Raw genomic sequence first — 21,104 nt, 5'->3', positions numbered from 1 at the left:
TCCCATGAAAACAGATCTCTGTGAAAAGCAAACACTAAACAGAATGAACCTATAGTTGGAGAATTTTATTTTCAAGGTTCTGCAAACTGTAAAGTTCAAGATAAATGCATTGAGCTGAATATCTTAGCTAAGCTCAAATAAACATCTTGAATGCCTTTTCACAATCACAGAGCAGAGGCATTAGAATGACAGCATACTGTGTTATCAGTGGCTACAAGTAATTCCAGTTTGCACTATACAATCTCATACTTATTGTGAGGATTTTCCCAGGTCAAAGCTCTTTCTACTTCTCCACCGTAGCAACTTGATGAAGTTAAGACTTGCACTGAAGATTTTGTCATGATGAAAAACCATTTTGTAGAATATATCAATGGGTAGATCTCCATTTGGATCTGCATATTTCAGAGTTGTCATCGGAGTATACAAGGTGTTGGTCTGATGGCGGAAAGGTGGATTTTCTGCAAGAATTATCTTTACTGTATGCTGTCAAGAATGAGGAATAGAATTGTTAAAGAACCTTTACCAAAATTATAAAGTAAAAACCTAGTTTTTAGTTAAGCAGAGGAAAAATGGAAGAATAAAATGCTAAAATTATGTAAAACTCTGTATGTAGTTTTATTAGAATGTAATTAGAAATTTTTCTTGAAGTATTTTTAAGGCCATAAGAAGTACTTCTTATTTATTCTTAGTCCCATTTCTGTTTATCTATACCATGGTGATAGCACCTTACACCTAAGTATCCCACATAGTCCTCCAAAATTATGCCTCTCTGCCCACAGTAGGTAGATTCTTTCTTTACAGTTCACTGGGAAAGGATCGGAACAGTGCACTTTGCAGCAAGATATGGGAACTTTCACAGTTGACACTGAAGCTATTCCTTAGCAGTAAGCACCTGAAGTCACTGTCCCCTTCCACAGCTTGCCTAAACTTGTCTGCCTGCAGCAAGCCCCAAGCACCAGAAACTATGTCCATGTATCTTAAATTTCAGAAGGAACTTCTTTACAGTGAGGGTGACAAAGCACTGGAACAGGCTGCCCAGGGAGGTTGTGGAGTCTCCTTCTCTGGAGACATTCAAGACCCGCCTGGACGCCTTCCTGTGTGATCTCATTTAGGTTCCTGCTTTGGCAGGGGGTTTGGACTAGATGATCTTTCGAGGTCCCTTCCAGTCCCTGACATTCTGTGATTCTGTGATCTTCTATGGTGCCCTGGTGGTCTGGGGTAGCTGAGTGAATTTCACATCAATGGAGGGATTACTGGTGAGATGGAGAGGAGAGCAGCTTTAGCCAATAGTGGGAACCCTGTGTAGATGTAGGGTAACACTGCAGAATGTTCAGACTTCACCAGATGATGTATAAGTGCATCTAATACATCAGTTGTATTTAAATTACAATTCACAGTTGTCTTCAATACTTCAAAATGAACATTCTTTTAATATTCTAAAGAGTTTTGTTTAAGACTCTTAAGATTCTCTTGAGTTTTTATAAATAATTTTAAATTGTGTAAACTGCATTTAATTACATCTAATGCTTCTATCAAAAAACCCCACCAACCAACCAGTGCATTTGTAAATTACAAAGAAAAAAAAAATAGAGAGAAAAAAGAAGATGGGGAATTGCTGATCGGTTACCTCTGCAACATCTTCAGCACTTTGTCCCAGGCTCTGGAAAATTTGTTTGTAATTTTTAAGGTAAATATTAGTAAACATCTCAGCTGTTTCTGCATCTGCAGCTGAAAGATCCATTTTCGTTCCTTCTTCAAACACTTTTCTTTCAAACTCTGTAATCACTGGACCTGGTTCAATCAAGCTTAACCTGTTTGAAAAGCAAAGATATACTGGTTATTGATTATCTTCTGTGGCAAGTACACCTCTCCATCCTTCTCAAAAAATAATATTGAAGAGTTGTGCTGTGAGCATGTGTTAGCAAGCAGTATTAAACAGCATCCTGTAGAGGCAATCCATACCATATTACTGCTCTAATGCTCCTACCTATCCACATGTAGTAGTAGAAATCTGCGTAGCTTAGATGTCAGGGAGTGCTGCAGAAGTGAGTGCAGTTGTTACATGCTGTCTTGCAGCTGTGGCATCTAAGGGTGATTTATCCACAAGAACTTATCAAATATTAATAAAAATAACAAGGGATGATAACAAAATTCATTACTTTCTGGACAAAATCCTACATAGATTTCTTTGTTACAACTTTCCCGTGATAATACTAGGAGTAGCTGAAAGAGATGGGAGAATTGCCCAAACATGGATTTTCTTTGTCAAGCTGTCAGTGTTACATAAGTCCAGATCCCTCCCCAATATTGTAATAAAATACAGTATAGAGGATTTTGCTGTGAGTGGACAGATTTTGGCTGCTGCCAAATCTGGAAAATTTTCTTTTGCTCAGCAGCACATTATAACAAACAACTGAAATGCAGTTACTGGTCAGTTCTTTTCTCAGGCAGTAATTACTCCCAACCACTATGTTTATTAAAATACTTTTTGGGGTAGGACCTTTTCCTAGACTTGAGCTTGACCAGGCTTTTCTTTAGAACTAAATCAAGCTATTGACCCTGACATCAGAATTCTAGCTGCTGGTGGAATTAAAGCCTTTTCTCTTGCATCACTCTTCACACTGGACCTTGAACTTTTCCCTTTCTGCTTTCTTTTTTTAACCTCCTTTTTGCTGTATCTTACACTCTTGAAATCTTATTATGAATTCTGGTATATCCTATCTATCATTACAATATATTTATTTTTAATGCTTCCAAACTTTTCAGAGCAAAATCACAGTTTGGAGGCTGCTTTGTCTCTGAAATCCCATGACAGCAGCTGTCTCTGCTCCCACAGCACAAGGGCTAAACGCCTGGGCAGACAGAAATGCAATGGATATTTAACAATTCTTGAATTCACACAAAGAATAGTAGCAGAATTACATGAATGTGAATATACAAGTGACAAATCAAAACCCAGATTCCCACAGATGATGAAGAGGACCATTCTCTTAAATACTGTCTTAAACTTTAAGGAAACAGTACAACAGATTCTTCACACATTCTTCCCACCTCCTGTGTTCTCGGTATCAAGATACCAGGTAGGTATCTTGCCCTGTGTTCTGTTCTGATGGATTTCCACTTGCTCTCTCTCTGTGACAAGCATTTGAACTTTTTTATCTGTGAATTGCCTAAGAAGTCTGTTATCCTTTCTAAAGAAAAATATTAAAGGTTGATATTATCATTTTATTTCTATTGCATTGTATGCAAGAATCTGTTTTCAGAAGTGTAACAGAAACTGCATTTTATCCAAAGCTAAACAGCCTTTAACTGTTCAAGAGAACATGTTTAATTCAGCATCTAGATCTTTTCATTTGCTTACGTAGTGTGAAGAATGTGGACATATCTATGGCTTTTGTGATGTACGATTTCCATGAGTTCCCCGATCTGTTTATCCTAGATAGCAGCAAGCTTTAAACATTTGTTTGCCAGCTCTGAACATATTTAAAACTATCCAAAATCCAGTTTACAGCAGTGGATCAATACTTACTGCAGTTTGAACTTGAGTGCTTGTATAGCTAAACTTTCGCAGAATCCTTCCACAGCAAACTTAGATGCAGCGTAAACATCATTAAATAAGATACCTGATGGTACAAACAAAACACCCTGAGAATGTGATTGTATTCAATATACTAATAGTTTATTTTTAAAAACTCTTGTATGTGCCCAAAATTTCTATGGTCTTGCTGGGAAAACATTAGAAAAATCTTTGTGTATACTGAATCTAAATACTGATTTTTTGCCTATGTTCTCAAAATTGCTGGTTCTAGGAAAGGATGCTTGACTAATGCTTTTCCTTCTCCTAGCTGATGCTGTGATGTCTTTGGATGATAATACATATTTTGTAATCTAAGATATGAAAGTGTCTGTATGTACAATACCATCTGCATTATTTATCAGCAAGACTGTAAATAGTCTATAGATGAACACAGAAGCTGAATGCAATGCAGGAGATATGATTATGCAAGAGATCCCGCTTGCATCTCAGTGTTTTAGAAAAAGCACTACGTTAATCCATTTGGGTGGAGAGTAAGTAGTGTCTTAAACAATACCAACTCTTGCAGTTTGACTTAGGACCCTTGCTCACCAGAATAGTCCAGGTAAGATCAATGCACTGCTGTAATAATTGAAACAAATACAGCTAGACCAGATGGAACACAAGAGTAGGAGCGTCATTATCTGTTGCTAAAATTAGACTATCTGGAGTATTATGAGAGGAGAAACTTTACAAAAGGTAGAACAATTATCCAGGACATGATTGGATCTTATTCCATTATTATTGTGCAGAGTGTAGTAAGCATGTTTGCCTGTCCCCATAATCTTTTCTAATAGGAGAAAAAACTAATGCTAAGCCCCATTTTCCAGATAATAAAAGTAAAATAATAGAATTTTTTAAAAATAAATTAAAAATAATTAGTTTGCATTAAAACTAAAAAAAAAAAAAAAAAAAAAATTCGCTGCAGGTTTTGTTGTTTGTCTTGAGAGCAGCTGTGTAGCAATGTACTACCTAGATGCATAAAAACCATCAGGTCTAAGTGCTGTGCTTTTTATAGTGGGAACTTCAGCATTACAAAGCACTATAGTTACACATGCTAGCTCCTACTACTTTTTTATTCAGATAAAGAGGCAAGCTTTAGATTTTGAATACTGAACTCTCAGTTCAAACAAAAACAAAACAAACCCCCCCCCCCCCCCCAAAAAAAAAAACAAAAAAACAAACTTTGCCTTGTATTCCCATGACACTGCTTATTATAACTATATGGCCGCTCTTTCTCCTCTTCATGTCAGGCAAAATCTCCTTCAGGAGTCGAACCAGTCCAAAGAAGTTGGTATCCATCACAGTTTTCATTTCGTCTATGGTCTGACATTCAATAGGTCCAATGAGCCCCATTCCAGCATTGCTAACTGCACAAATGGAAGACAACAGTGAGCAATAACCTCCATAAACATTAACTTGTAATCTTTACTGGAAAGTATTTAAAAGAAAAATGAGGATTAAGGATTAAATGATCTTTAAATAATCCTTAAAGAAAGGATTAAAAGATGTTATTCTGTCACTAAGCTTTGCAAATACACTTGACGTTTCCACACATTTTATTATTAATTATGCTTGTAATCCAATTTAAATTATCTGATATTTTGCATTTTAGCTAATTTATTTATCATTAGTCATTTTTCTTTAAATTATAAAAAGATTACAGAAAAATGAACCAAGAATTACCTATATTTGTTTATAATTCAGTATTAAAAATTAGAGGCTACAGTCAATATCCATAGGAATGAACAGAAGTTTTCAATTTATTCCAAAAGGTGATCGACCAGGTCATATTTTGGTCTGCTTTTTGTTTTGTTAACATTCACATCTTCAAGAAAATTAAAATAAAATAAAATAATAAAATTTTAAAAAATAAAGGCAGGTCTATAATTTTCTGTTAGAGATTTAATAGTTGATGGTGTTAGCAATTTCGATCTTACTAAGGTATTAATATTTATTTTTAGCAAAACAATATGAAAACACTTCTTGTTGAATGATTTGTCAAGTACAATCGCAATTCTCGATACAAAATGAAAGTACCCTTACTTTTCTTTATATTTGTTATTTTATTTGCTAGTTCCCAAGTTCTGTTGCTTTCTTAATACAGAGAGCTGTTGCCTTCATTGTAAATGCTTCATTGATAGGGCAGAAAGTCTTGTACATGAATATGACAATTTAGGCAAAAGTTCTCTTCTCATATGTACTAAAAACTTTAATATTTTATACAAGGCACTCTCTGATCAAGTTTCTCCTTTGAAAACAAGCTTCCCTACTTCACAGAAGCATGGTGAGATTTAATCCACTCATGTCGGCATAAAGCCTTAAGAATCTTGAACAGAATACGCTATATAATTACTATTCCTTTGATAATTTTAAAAATACACTAGTTAAACTTCTCCAGGGTATCTGAGATTATGTTAAATAGAAAACTGGTATCTGTTCATAGCATCCACATCCGGTACTTGCCTAGGACGTCAATCCTTCTGTCAGGGATACTATTCACACAAGCTTTAATAGACTGTTCATCACAGACATCCAGTTGTTTAATTTCGAGGGTTCTGCCCAGCCTGCGACCTACAGCTTCCTCAAGTGGCTCTTTCTTGGCCAGATTCCGCATTGTGGCATACACTGCAACACACCAGAAGCAACAGTTATCAGAAATAAAACATCTTCTGTGGCAGTCTTACTGAGAAGTATTAAAATATTGCTTTTACATCCATATCTTAAATATCACTGATAGAACCCAGATAAAAACTGAAAGTAGAAAGAATCTATTTTCAACATATATTGTCACTGATTTCCCAGAGTCTAGTTGTGAAATCTTAAAAGAAATTCGAAAGGAGAATTGAACCATTATGCACAATGAAAAATGTGCAATGTATGAAGATATTATCACCAAACTTTAAAGAAAAGGTATCAAGTTACAATGCTGAATCATTTTTAGGTACCTAAAACCTAATTTTGGATTCTAGATATCTTTTTTTTTTTTTTTTTGGGGGGGGGTGGGGGGGGGGATTAATCACTGTCAATATGCTTAGCAGAACAACTATAATTTTATTAAAAAGTAATAGATGCTCCCTTAGGTTGCAAAAATGTCTATTTTTGCAAGATACTTCTCAAAATTTTAAATAGTTTTATCATTATTATGGCCTAACTACCCAGAAAACTATGAATCTGCATCGTCAGTTATCAATCAGTAAACCACTGTGAGAGTAAGCGTGAGAAACTGAATTACCACAGATTGCTGTATTCGCCTTGCCATCCATTTTCAATCACAGCAAATATCCCATTTTGCAGCAGAAAGATAAATCCCAGCCCCTTGGTTTACCCTCTTATGCCTACACAGCGTTGGAATAATGAAACACGCTTCAAGGAAAAATTGCAAATTTAAGAACTGCTTTCCTACATTAATTTCTTTGGTCCTCAAATGAGCATATACATTTCATTCAACAAAGATTTTAGAAGCCAGAAGCAAAGCTAACTACAACTGTGAATGTATATCCAAGGTAGCATATTACAGATATTTTCAGCTATTTGTTTTTATACCACTATCTTCTTGGGTTTTGTAAACTATTCAGTTCAAGTAGCTGTTCAGCTTTAATACAGGTACAGAAATATCCCCTGCTTACAGAAAGCAGTGTATTTTCACTGTATTGTATTTTCTTGACAGTAGGAAGGGGGAAACTAACAAGAAACAAGCCACCAAACTAAGTACAATCACCTGTTAAATCACAGAAGAAAAAAAAATAGTACTGCCTTGAATAATGTATTTTTATAAAGATAAATAACAGAGACATTGTTACCTTTAAATCGTTTGTGTTCATCTTTTGCCATTTTTATAGCTAATGCCATTCCAATTCCTGAGGAGCAACCTGTAATGAGGACATTTCTTCTTGCCATTCTTTTCACTGGGTGGTTCCAGCAAGAGTTCTTGTTCAGAGCAACAACCTGACTGTAGCTACAGTATAATGTCACTGGCCTTTAATGCTATCTCCAGCTTTCCTGAGTCAACAAATCTGAAAATGCACACCTGGACCCTGTATGATTAAGGGATAATCTCCAACTAGACAAAACCAGAAGCAGATGCTCCTGCATGAGCTTATAATCTGCATTATCAACATGGACTATATTTAATGCAAAATTTGATTAATCTTTAAAATGAGACATTTGTAAGCGGCATTAATTGTTTTAATAGTGGAATAACCAGTTTGCATACTACTGGCAGGCAAAGCCTCCCCACAATTACAATTGGTCTGTAGTTTCAAGTCTTCCACTCATGTCTATGGAAAGTAAACTGCACCCAAAATGGGATCCCTCTGCTAAAGCTGTTCAGACTTCCTACACTTACAGCACCCTCCTCATTCTTCTGTGACAGAATGACAAATGGATTTCTTCCCTGACGCTTTACTAGTATGGGAGTCCTAATAGGCTTTACAGAAAAAGTAAACTGAAAAATGTGATTTGGATTTGGAAAGAGACAAGTTGTTTAGACAGATTCCTCACATTTCCTTTTGGCACTGTTCCCAACCAAGAACAGAGAAAATAAGCAAGTATGCTGGCAGCAGAGAATAGCCAGGAAGGTATTGAACTGACCAGCTTCACTCTACGTCCTTGGTAACATTGAAATCTCTTTGAACACTTTCTGTTCTCCAATTGACAAATTGAAAAATAAAAAAAAATTAAAAATCAGAACTAGCATGAATCTGACTCAGTTTTAGTTTTGCAGAAAATATTCCACCAACTTTGCATATAAATTGTGACTTAAACAGAGGGACATTTGGACTGGCACTTTGGTGCCATTCACATTTAACATACGGTAACTGTAGGCATACTACATTCAGAAAGAAAATCAGTCTCCTGTGAAATTTATAACCCATCATATGTGACAGAAAAAAAGAGTCACCTTAATAAGCAGTTAGCCTTCTGAACAGCATTCAGCTAATTACAATGCCATTATACACAGAAAAATGTTTTCCAAGATTCAATAACCTCTTGTTAATACAATGCAATTCAGAAGAATGAACTTAGTGTTCCAGGATTTACACAGATGTAAACTGGTTAGTAACTCAAGAAAAGTAGGACTCTACAGAAGCATTTAACTGAAATTATTATGTTAGGGGGGAAAAAAAAAAAATCACTCCCTTCCAAAACAAATAAATTAACTGAACAGCATTAACAAGTGGAATCATTAACTTCTCAGGCAAGCAACAAAATAGCAAGACAGCATCTAAAGTTGAGAAAATGTAATTACAATTCTACTTGTTTATCAGGTTTGACCCACAGTTTTACCAGAGAATTAGTATCCAGATACACAATTTTAGTACAAATGCTATTTAGCTGATTCAGATATTAGGCAAATTGCTTTTGCTGCTCATGCACATTTATATTTAGTGCATGTAGGAGGAGCAAGCGAGGCTTTATGCAACACTACGTTAGCGGAATTCCACTAGTGGTATGATGCAACTGTAATTACAGATTGGTTATATTCTCAACTTGAAATCCTGGTTTAAAGGGTTTACATGTTTCTGTGCTTTAAAAAAACATCTGTCTGAAATTTGATGCATAGATTTCTAGGGTGAAGGTAAATTCATCTGCCTGAAGAGAAGAAAAAAATTTAAGTAGTTTATTCCTTTGAATTATTACACTGGTCAACCTAATACTAATGTTTTTCATTTACTATTATGTAGAGAAACAAATACGTTGATTTAAAACAATATATATATTTCCATAAATAAACAATATTTTTTGATAGATCATAATTTTCATAATAGCAAAATAAATAATCTGAAACTGCAAAAATACTTTAGATGAGTGTATCATCTTGACCTTGCCAACAGTAGCAAAATGTGTGCATGGTTTTGTATAACCACTTAAAGTAGAACAGCTGCATTTGTGGAACATTTGCATAAACAGTGAAAGATCTACCTACTACCCAGAGTTTAGCACACGTCTACCTGCAGAGCTGCTGAAATTCAACAGACAGGCTTGTTGGTAGAGATACACTTTTAATATACAAAACAATTCAGGCCTAATCTTTAAATTGCAATATATTCAATTCTGTTCCTCTGCTTTATATCAAATAACTTTATCAACTTTATTGTCTGAATCACATGTCTTAATGCATATAAATCATGCTTGCATTAATCAGACTCAGATTTAGGTCTCAGAACCATATTTGCAAGTTTCTGACACTTAGGTAAATATAAAAGCATTAGAAACTGGGGGCACTAGCCATTTGTACTAGCTAAATTGTGTAGTACTTTTGGAAATGTGGAAATAAGTATGTTTTAGAATGCATAGTTATGATGCCATTTTAATCAGTGGTAATTTTCATCTGGATTTTGGTTTGGGGGAAAAAAAAGTTCAAGCTTCATGGCCCTGTCCCACATCCCTTTGCATCTGAAAGATACTGCACAGAGAAAATTAATTAATGAAAAAATGAAAAAATTTAAATGAAAAATGAAAATTAATTAATGAAAAAATAATTAAATGAAATTAATTCCTGCAACTCAAAATACTTAAAAAATAAAATTTATTTCCCAAAAATAAATTAAGATTTTATTATATCAAGGCAATAATCACCATAAACAGTTGGAAAAATAAAAAGGTTATTTGCATCAGTACAAATACCCATTCATTATTTACAAATACAATGTTAAAATTTCCTCTTTGAATGCAGGATTATGAGGCCAGCAACAGCATTCCTGGGTTGCAGCTTGTCCAATGGGCAACATTCCTTCCTTCACAAGTCTTGCCCCTGAAACAAAGTATCTGTGATCAGAACCTTCCTTTAAACTTCTGCACTCAATTTGCCATACCTAATTCCATTTGTACCAAGGTGTTACTTTTCATTATTAAGAATTATCTTAGAAATTCAAGAAAACTAGATGCAGGTCTCAAGTCCATGGCTTCTTTCAAATTCTGCCTCCTAGACTGAAGTTATTAATGCATTTTTGTTCACTGTTCTTGTAACTGAAGTGCATTTGCTTTTAAATTATTTACAAGTTTTTCAACATATATTAAGTTCTAGCAGATAAGCAGGAAAATATTATGCAGAATATTTTGAGAAGCAGTTTTCATATACAAATCCCTGTAAAAATATTGTACAGTTTAAAAGAGCACTGTCTTTTGAAATAACTCCTCTGTGTAAGGCTTAAGGTTTCACATTGAACTGCATTTTTGTGTGTAAGTTCCTAACAACTTAAATTTCTAACAATTCAGGATGTGTTTGTAAAAACTCTGTCAACAGTATCAAGGTTTCAAGTGTCAAGAGGAAAAAAAACCTATGATTTCAACCAATACGAAGTGAGGAAAATCTTACCAACATTAATGTGAGTATTCTGAATCTTCTACAGTACACAGAAATAAATGCAGCCAAACACAGTATGTTTGGGGTTGGGGGTTTTTATTGTTAATTTCCAGAGGTTTAGCTTTTTATTTTCCTTTTAAAAAACAGGCTTATATGCTGGACCTAATTATTTGACAGTTCATTTATAGAAAAAAAAAAAAACAGGAGTATTAGGTGATCAACAAAACGGTCTCTCTAGTACATGGTACACAGGAGCTATCTTTACGTTAGCCAGTGTTGTGGCACAACAGCAGCCATACCAGCCACTAATATCTCATAACAACACATTATACTATGGCTCCTGTTAATTAGAAATATAAAAGTGATTATGTTGTATCTATTAATGTTTAGCTAGATGATTATTCTTTATGAGGAATGCTATAAATAGAGTACACAGACAACTTTAAGTAGCACATAATAAGCTTACAGCTAATGAATGAAAGGTTATTACAATAGCTTCTAATTATTTTTATACTATGTATACTTTTACAAAAACATTGTAAAATTACTCTTTAAAAAAATCAATCTTTGTAAACACTAATTTTTTTCTTACTTCACTTACCATTTTTAACACAACTTCATTTCTCATTTCAGTAAGAAACTATGGCTACAAAAGATTTGCTGTAAGTCAAATCTGCTTTTTAAAAAAAATAATTTAAAAAAATTACTTCAATTTCCCAGATAAATTAAAAAGACATTCTGAATGTTGAGTTAAGATACTTCCAGTTCCTTTATTTTGAATACTTACAACTTCTAAAGGTAGCAGAGTGCTGTATTGTTACAACATCTTCACCAAAGATTGAAGCAAAGAACAAAGAACAATTCAACTGAAAAAAATCCATGACCTGGTTCCTTCATGAGTCCCAAAAGGGCAGAGTGGACCAAGACAGAAATCAACCCTATCTAACAATTCCTTCCCTGAACTAATACATTTCCTGCAATAAGCAAAGAAGGTAGTGTATTAAGGGCAAAAAGAACAAGACGGACTACACTCTTGGGCAAAACACACACACGCACCCCCCATCCTTTTTCCAGATATTTGAGGTAATTGAGTTTTTAGAGCTAGGACAGAAGGTTTCTGTGGAAGACTGGTCAGTCAGTCTGCAATGTGTTACTAATGGAGAAAGTCTTTTCTTACATCATGTTAATATAAACAATTTTTAAACAAAGAAGCAATCATATTCTAAGTGGAGCTAGAACTCCTCTGCAATATATTTCATATTTTATGAAGAATGCTTCTGAAATCCAGTGTTTTATCTACTTCACTACAACGAAAATAAACTTAAAATTTCATTTCCTTCATCCCAAGTCTCTAAAGAAACATGACTGGAGCAGGTCTATTTTCAAAGCTTTTCTTGTATCACTTTTGGGTCTCCTCCTACCTGGTATTCCTTAGCAAAAACAATAACAAGGCAACTTGTCTGGAAAGAACAGGTCTACTCAGCAGTTGTACAGGGGCTAGTTAGGAAATCCTTTCCTTCAGAATCAACCCCAAAGCCTTAGGAAAAGTTGGAAATACATTAATGATATTCATGAAGGGTAGCAGCAGGCACTGTCCTGTTCTCAACTATTGTAAAGAACCTTTAACAGAAATCAAGATGGAAGAGCTGACACTGCTTTAATTTGCAGTGAAAGAACCTTCACATTTAGCTGTGACACTGTCAAGCCCCCGTGATCTAGAATATAGATAAAATGCCTTTGGGAACTACACAGAAATACGACTTCTCCAATATCTTATCCTAGGGAAAGAAATAACACACAAATGCAGCATAATCAAAGTGGCAGGAGCCATTTCAGTTTTGGTGTTTACCTCTAGCTGGCAAGCATCTTTGAATGATTTCTGCAGAAAGCCTGTTTATATCAGATTGCATTTGCACTTGTAGTAACTGATTCATGCTCCAAACCAAATATTTGTGTTATTCATAAAGTAAAATTAGCTATCTTCTCTATTCAATCTGTATGCTCCCATTCACTATGCCAAAAAATCATCTCCTCTTGTTCCTATAAGCACGCTAGATCTCAGTGCCATTTTGATGCAATTATTTTCAGAAGACAGATACCCAAGTCATAAGGAGCTTTCATTATACAGCACATTGTTTCATTTCATTTCAGGGAAGATCATGTCCGTAGCCAGAACACTGGGTTACTAATCAATATTCAAATTTTTCCACAAAGCAGACAATTAAGAGTGTGCCATTAAATTTGTAATTTTAAAATAATTAAACTGGTTTAACTTGGGGGATTAAGATTAATCAAACACCAGGATATAAAATAGAATTACCTTGGGAGAAGTAACAACAGTATTCTAAAGAGACATGCTATTGTTCCTTCTAGACAGTTACAGTAATGGCATTAAAAACTGATAATTTGTTGTGTATCCAAAGAACATTTTACCTTTTCAACAGCTTCTAGGCTCTGTTGTTGTCTTTCAATTTTTTTTTTCAGCTGATTTATTTCTTGATCTCTCTGGAGCAATTCAAACTCTTTTTCACGAAGCTCATCTTTAGAATGCTGGAGTTTCTTCTCCAAGTTGTCAATCTGAACAGAAAATGCAATTAAATCAGAACAGATATTTTACTGAAATCAAAATGCAATTAAAACACACACAAAAAACCCCACAACCCCAAACAAAACTCACAAATACTGTAAAGTATTACCTCTAGCTTTGGATTCCCCTGTCAAACTTTTATTTTATTTTTATTTTATCAATATTTTCCTTTATCAGAAGAGCAGTTTGGGAGCTGTATCATATCAAGTAAAAAAATACATTTTCATTTTTATGCTGGTATATCCCTGCAAAATTTTTAGTTTTAATTGACGAACATGGAATATTTTTGCTGGTATATCATTAAGGTACTCTCTTCCCTCTCCCTACAATAAGGAACCAGTTTTACATTTCTAGATTAAACCTGTCCAACTATTGTGTGCCGGGACCAGACTTTCTCATAGAATTAGCTGCCCTTTTTTTTTAAGGAAACTGTGTTTTTAATTTAAGCAAGAATTACCTGTTTATTGCATTCCTTAATTTCTAATTCCGACTTCTCTAAATTGCACTCTAATCGAATTATTTGTTGTTCCATTTCTCCTCTATGCTCACGAACTGTCATATCCAACTGTGTAATCTAGAGGCAAAAAAGGAAGAAAAGGAAATATTTTATTTTGGACTAGTATACACATTTTAAGAAGTAATATTGCAATACGACAACAAAAGGAATGAAACTGGAAACATTCGAGGTCAGGTTGGACGGGGCTCTGAACAACCTGACCTAGTTGAAGGTGTCCCTGCTTACTGCAGGAGCGTTGGACTAGATGACTTTTAAAGGTCCCTTCCAACCCAAACCATTCTATGTTTCTACCATTCTATAAAACTAATTCTTTGTTGTCTCAAGAATATTCTCTCAAGTAGACAATATAAAATGCACCCTAGCTATCTCATTTAAAAAATAGGGGCCAAACACAAAGAGAAAAGGGAAAAACTGGGAAAAAGTCCATAACCGAGTATGTTTGGTCTTCAGATACTCAGAATACAAACCCAGTTATCATTTTAAATCGAATGTAATGAGCAGCTTATTACACCAATCCATCTTGTTAGAAACCGCCAAATTTTCCCAGAGCAAAAAAAAAATGCCATTGCTTTGTTGAATTCCTGGAGTAGCTCACAGGGTACTATGGCAAGAATATATATATTGGAAGGTTTGGCCTCCTTACAACAAAAATCAGTTAATTTAACAGATTTATTTTATTTTATTTTTTTTTTTAAATCCTCACCTCTCTTTCTTTCCCTCTGAACCTCAGGCATTCTTGGATACAAAGGCTGGGGCTGGTAACCCCTGCAGGAAGTAGCTATTAGAAGGCTAATTATAAGTGACAGAATAGTTTATCCATGATGGGTATCAAATCCTGAAGCCAGACCAAAACACTGAAAATATTTCAAGTGAGCTACAGAAAATTATTCCCAACAAATATATTGTTCTGAATTTGGAGGCTGCTTTAGAGCTAATCAAATATGCTCTGGTTCAAACAAGGAAAGGAATCTATCGTCTCCAAGCACGCCTCAGTGCAGATCTTTCTTTTGTTTTATCAAACATCAAGATGACAACAGTTGTCCTGTAACTTCATCACTAAGGAAGAATTATGGGATAGGTTTGCACGAAGCTTCTGTTTTCTCAAACCAGTAATCCGTGGCCCCTTATAGGGGAGCACAACCTGATTTTCCTGGTACCATAAGGCTTCGGTAACATGCAGCTGGTTTCTGTGGCTATATTAACAATACAGTTTGGAACAGTATGTGAAGGCAATTAAACCTCGCAGGCTTTTTATAAGTTATCTACTACATAACAGGAAGAATTGTCAGTAACATACTTAAAATTATCTGACCTGAGCTGCTCTTTGTTTCAGTTCCCAATTCCTTTCTTTCAATGCTTGGTCCATGTCAAGGAGTTCTTGGTTTTTTTCTTCAATTTCTCCCTTGCAATACCTGAAATTCTCATATGTTTAATTGCTTAATGCACATTCAGTTGCTTAGCTTCAAGTATCTAGCTTGAAAATCATGAGATCTGTTACTTACTCAAAGCCAAATTACTCTAAAATGTGAATTAACTAATTGATTGCAAAGAAACAAACTCAAGTGGAATAATTCTGTTAACTATATTCCAGGTGGAGATTTCCCAAAAACTTCATTATTCCGGTTATGTAACTGGTTATCAGGAAAACATGTTCTTAAAAAAAGAACAGTACAGAAGAAAGTATTGTTAATTTATAGTTAGCAAGGAAACTGGACAATTTCACTATAAAAGAAAGTAATTCCTCTTATAACTATTTCACAGCTTTGGGATTCAGAAAATAATTTTAGCAGATTTTAAAACAGAATTCCCAAAAAATAATTCAGCACCACTTTTAGAAATTAAAAGTGAGCTGAGGAGCTACTGTATAAAGTTATCTTACAGTCAGAAACCACTTAAAAATTACAGACTGTGGCTAAGAATATAAAAAAAGACCATCCAAACTATTTGCTGTTCCTCAGGAAAAACCAACACAACTAAGTTTTCGTGACGGAAAAGGTATTAGTTTACCTCAGCTCAGTTGTTAGATCCATGATAGCAACGTGCTTCTCCTCCAGAGAGGACTGTGCATTCTGTAATGCATCTTGCAAGTCCTGAAGCTGTGTTAAAGTGATTTTTAATTCTCCATGGGCTTTCTGTAATGCAGATTCTAGTTCTACTATTTTCTGCAAGGCTTCCCTGTGGCAAGTCTCGCTTCGAAGCAGCTTGTCTTCTAAATCATTCACTATTTTACACACACACAACACAAAACAGTGTTTAATCATCAGTAAGTCAGGGTCTTTATGCAACACTGCCGCCTATGAGCACCTGTGGTCATAATCAATTTTCAGTATAAGAATTTTAGAAAAACAGTGACTTATGAGGTTATACAACAACATTTTAATGGCATCTAAGTCTTTGCTGTTTTTATTCAGCTCACAATCTATAACTGACTTGAAATATGAGGATGTATCTAAAAACATTTGGCCAAGGAGAAAGTACAGAGATGACACAGTAATTGAATATATAGTGCTATGAAAAATGCAAGCAGAATCGCTAGTAAGACTCAGGTTTAAAAGAAAGGTAAAATTAAATTAAATGGAGGAGGAGGGGTTGGAAAGTTTGGTATTTCCATAGACATGGGGTTTTCTGTTTGTTATAAAGAGCTGAATTTTTGTGAATAGGGTATGTCTTTATTAAATCTATGTGTCTTGTTTGGTTACACATTAAGAATCTGCATTACCAATTTACAGGGAAAAATACTTATTCATTTCACCTGGGGTAAAGGTACATACCACAAAAGTGAAAATTTGCAAAGGTACATTAAAAAAAAAAGTTGTTTTTTGGGGTTTAGGGGGCACGTTGTTTGGGGGGCGGGGGGGGTAGCTTTTTTTTTTAACTATGGAATTACCAACACATTTTAAAAAATTACCGTATTTTGACTCTCATGTGCTTGATTAAAAAACAGGAGAAAAAGGAAAAACGTCTAATCTAATACATACAGAGAAATAGTATAATGAAAGGAAGCCTGAAAAACAAAATAGCAAAATTACCCTCATTTGCCTTTTCACTGAGCTCTGATCGTGCTTCTTCCAAAGTAATATCCAACTGATTTATCTGCATTGCTTTGTTTTCACCATCTAGTTTTAATTGCACTACTTCTTTTTCCATACCAGTAAGTTCATTCTTGTGCTGATCCATCTCCAGTTTCATTTGTCTAAATAGAAGCAACCAGAACAAAATGAACCTTGCAATAACAAACGCAACATATGTATGTCCTTACATGCTCTAAGATGACAAGCATTTGTGAATAAAATAGGAATTAAAAAGTCATGTTAAGAAGGCTTTTCCTGCAATCAAAAACATAGCCTTTAAGACTACCAAGCTCTCCTAGAATCTACTATCTAGAATTACAAACAACTTGATATATTTATTAATTGAATTCCATTATGAAGTGCCTTCTTAAGGCTAAATAGGTTGCTGGGACGCACATTAATTCCATTGGAAGACTGTTCCAGAAACTTGTGTCTCTGCCAGTTAGAAAATTCCCTTCTGATTTCAGTCTATACTCATAGAGAGGCTGAACTGTATGACTACATGGCTGAATACCATTTCAGAGAGCAATCTTTTACTGATATATCTATCTGCAGAGTTATAACCTCTCAGTTATTCCAAACCTACCTGATTGTACTATTAAGTTTATCCACCTCCTGTCTTTTAAAATCTGCTTCCTGAGCAGCTAGGTGAAGTTTCTCCTCTATCTTTCTCAACTCATCTTCTGCATATGCTTTCTGCTTCTGAAGCTCCTTTTCCAAACTGGACACCTATTTAAAATGGTATTTTCAAAGTGTTGGTACTTTTTAATTACATACTAAAGAAATATACCCTTGCCTTGCAAATCACATAGCAAGAGTTTTAACACAACTTATTTCTTTATAGTCTAAAATTGTATATAATTTAAGACTAGAACTTTGCAGTCACATTTGAAAGAGAAATGGTTTCTAGTGAACATAACATTTAACTTTCTGAATTTCAATACAACTCTCCTTAATTGCAGTCTAGGTTTGATTTTCCAAGTACTTAGCCACTCTAATGCTAGCTAGAGTTTCTGATCACACAGAACCTGGTTTAAGACAAAACAAACCACTAAACTTTTTATTTTAAATATATCTAAAATAATAACTATCAACTTAGTTATCAAAGAAATATTCAGAATTTAAAGGTATTACAAAAATATATATAAAAGCATTTAATTATCTGTCTTTATGTAGACACTTCTCACCATACCGTACCTGTTTTTCAAGTTTAATTTGATTATCTTCCAGCTCCCCATTTCTAATAGTTTCTTGCTGTAACATGTGCTGCTGATGATGCAAAGTTTGTTGTAGGAGAATATTTTGTTCATTTGTGTCCTGAATATTCTGATCTTTTAGTTTTATTTCTTTTTGTAAATAACAAACCTGGAAACACAATTATTTTTCATTACAACAAAACATATTTATTTGCACTTGCATCAGCTATTCTCTTCATTCTTAATGAGTAAAGAATCACACTTCATCCCTTATAAATTGATTTATAAAGTGAGGAAAGAAGTAACTTATCCGTCCCAGTTTTTGACTTATTGCTTTCTAAATATACCTAAAATGGTCAATATTTTAAAAACACATATAACAACATTTCTAGAAATTCATTTCTAAATTACTGAACTACTTTCCTTTCTGTCACTCTTATTTCCCAGGAAGTCCTTGTTTTCCCCTTGAGATTTTGTTCTCAGTCCTCCCCTTTATTTCTTCCTGCCTCTATATGACAATATAACAGTCATTCCAATAAAAACCAGGATTTCCGAGTGCCTAATTTGTCACATGTTGAATGGTCTGATTTCTAGTGATGAATGCCAAGAATTTTCTTGCGGGGAGAGAGCAGAAAAAATAATAATAAAAAATCCCTAACTGCTCACCCCAAAGTGGAAGTAGTGACTCTGTCACTTACTTATGAAAACATGGTCACAATTACAAAGCCTCACTTGCTACCCTTGAATTTCACACAGCATCTAATCTCTTCATATGCAGTATAAGAACAACAGATTTAGGGTTTAGAAAGCAGCAGTAAATATCACAGGCTTATGCATAAAACAGACCACAGATTTCTATCCAGTTACTGCTGCAGAGGGTCTAGGAATCTCTGGTTGACTAAAGCCTCTCAGCAGGTAGGGCAGCACTGACACGAACAGCCTACTATGATAATTAGATCATGTGGTTAGGCATCCCCACAAATAAAAATCCATACCAATAATACTTAAACTTATCATTTTCTTGCTTTCCTTAGTAATGGAAAGTATGATAAAATTCAGGGGCTTGAAGTAAAAATTTTCTTATGCTCAGGACTACTTCCCCATTAAGATACCTGAAACATAAATCAACACGTGCACCTAAGCTTATATTGCAATTGCACTCTCTCCATTTTTTCACAAGACAATGCTTTCTTTCACTTAATTCTGATTTTGTTACTTCTTTCAACAATTAATTTATCTTCGTACTTCTTTCCCCTAAGTTTATCCAGTGTTTCTTAGTTATGATTTTCCCCTTCAGCCTCACAAAATGTAGTCTTTTCCTAGCTTACTTCCCATTCACAGTTAGTGCTGCAAATGTTTTGTCTCTTATTTCACAGACAAACTTTTAGATTAAATAATTCATAATACAGGTTCCCTGTAATACAGAAGAGTTATTAAAACAAATTGTTACCTCTTCAGATTTTTTTTTGAGCTGATTTTCAAACATCTCCTTATTTTCTTGTGACTGACTCAAATACAGCGCAACTTCTTTCTTACATATCTCTAGTGCTGACTCAAGTTGTCTCACCTAGTTGAATGTAACAGACTACTGAAAATTGCATGGCATGGATTTTATAAACTAGTCTAAAAAAAGTGTTAAAAAATATCTGTGTAAAATGTCTGAAAAGTTCCATTTTTATCTTAAGAGTACAAAAACAGGTATGGAAAATTATTATAAACTTTAAGACTGAAATAATATTCAGAAATCAAGATTACTTGTTAAATTAAAATTACAATACTTTAGACTGTTTAAATCAGATAAGACTATATCAGTTACCAGAAGATATTCCAGTATTTGTCAGTAGCTAGAATTTAAAAGCAAATATATGCCCAATACCAAATTATCAATCTATTTTACTACATATAAAATTGTACAAATAAATTTAGAATGATCATATGTGAGTTGTGACAAGTCTTTTTCAAAAATAACATTCAGGTCTTAATACAATTCCTCTCAGAAAGCTATTTAAGAGCATTTTTTTCCTTTCTGCACTGAGTGCCTGAATTCTACCAAAAGAGAAAGAAAAAAAAACTTTTAGCAATGTCACCACGGTTAATCTATTTTACCCTTTTACTATCAGTTTGGATTTGAGTAATCTCTAATAAATGGTTTATTAAAATACTGTTGCAAGTGCTGCATGGAAAAATATTTATCAGGAAAACACTAGGAAGAGCTAAACATAGCTAAAAACATGACCAATATTATAATACCACATATGTCTAAAATATATGTCCTATCTAGAGCTAAAACCTACATAATATTATCTTTGTTAGACAACGTTTTACTTTAAGAGTACACCAAGCACAAATCTGCCCTATTTGTAACCATAGTAATTTTTTAAAGCAGTTATGGATTGCATAATCTCTTACTGCAGGTTTCATCATATTACTTTTAATTAAAAAAAAAGGAAAGACTTAAAGGTTAATGACTTCTGAAATACTTATGTGAGAGAAATTTCTACAAAGCAGCCTTATATAGTTTTTCTATAGAGGATAAAAGGAAATACACCATTATTGCAAACTTCAAAACTATTAATTAAAAATTACAAAGAGCTTACTAACTTTGCTTTCTTCTTCTGTTAACTGACTTTTCAGGATCTTCAATCCTTGATCTTTTTTGACATTTTGATTTTCCATTTCCTGTTCGTACACATTTTTATTCCAGAGAACAAAATGTAAATATAGTAACAATAATTTAACTAATAAAATCTTATACTAAGAATCAGAAAAGAAAAAAAAAAGATCAGTGTATTTAAAACACAATTGCTTGTATACTGTATTTGTGTACATCATATTCTGAAGTGAATTTGG

The 21,104-nt window shown here is 34.1% G+C and overlaps 2 protein-coding genes across 2 annotated transcripts in view; both read right to left on the bottom strand.

The window, feature by feature from the left end:
* Positions 1–249: 249 nt before the first annotated feature.
* RDH8 (retinol dehydrogenase 8) lies at positions 250–7,474 on the bottom strand. Its single transcript, XM_010174671.1, has 6 exons — positions 7,378–7,474; positions 6,041–6,202; positions 4,765–4,944; positions 3,530–3,623; positions 1,628–1,811; positions 250–483 (listed from the first exon to the last, which is right to left on the bottom strand). The coding sequence occupies exons 1-6, from the start codon at positions 7,472–7,474 to the stop codon at positions 250–252; spliced, it is 951 nt and encodes a 316-aa protein (XP_010172973.1).
* A 5,124-nt stretch (positions 7,475–12,598) lies between these two features.
* The window catches only part of CCDC18 (coiled-coil domain containing 18), a 22,647-nt gene continuing 14,141 nt past the window's right edge, over positions 12,599–21,104 (bottom strand). The window contains exons 15-24 of the mRNA XM_010174670.2: positions 20,856–20,933; positions 19,705–19,821; positions 18,256–18,423; positions 17,645–17,787; positions 17,017–17,180; positions 15,995–16,208; positions 15,300–15,399; positions 13,928–14,044; positions 13,317–13,460; positions 12,599–12,661 (exon numbers count right to left, since the gene is read on the bottom strand). Coding sequence (XP_010172972.1) covers positions 12,599–12,661; positions 13,317–13,460; positions 13,928–14,044; positions 15,300–15,399; positions 15,995–16,208; positions 17,017–17,180; positions 17,645–17,787; positions 18,256–18,423; positions 19,705–19,821; positions 20,856–20,933 — 1,308 coding nt within the window. The remainder of the gene's footprint in view (positions 12,662–13,316; positions 13,461–13,927; positions 14,045–15,299; positions 15,400–15,994; positions 16,209–17,016; positions 17,181–17,644; positions 17,788–18,255; positions 18,424–19,704; positions 19,822–20,855; positions 20,934–21,104) is intronic.

The sequence above is a fragment of the Antrostomus carolinensis genome, unplaced genomic scaffold (genome assembly GCF_000700745.2).
Source record: "Antrostomus carolinensis isolate BGI_N321 unplaced genomic scaffold, ASM70074v2 scaffold44528, whole genome shotgun sequence".
NCBI classification, from domain to species: domain Eukaryota; kingdom Metazoa; phylum Chordata; class Aves; order Caprimulgiformes; family Caprimulgidae; genus Antrostomus; species Antrostomus carolinensis.
Note: the sequence above shows the minus strand (reverse complement) of the source record. Positions and strands in the feature narration are given on the sequence as shown.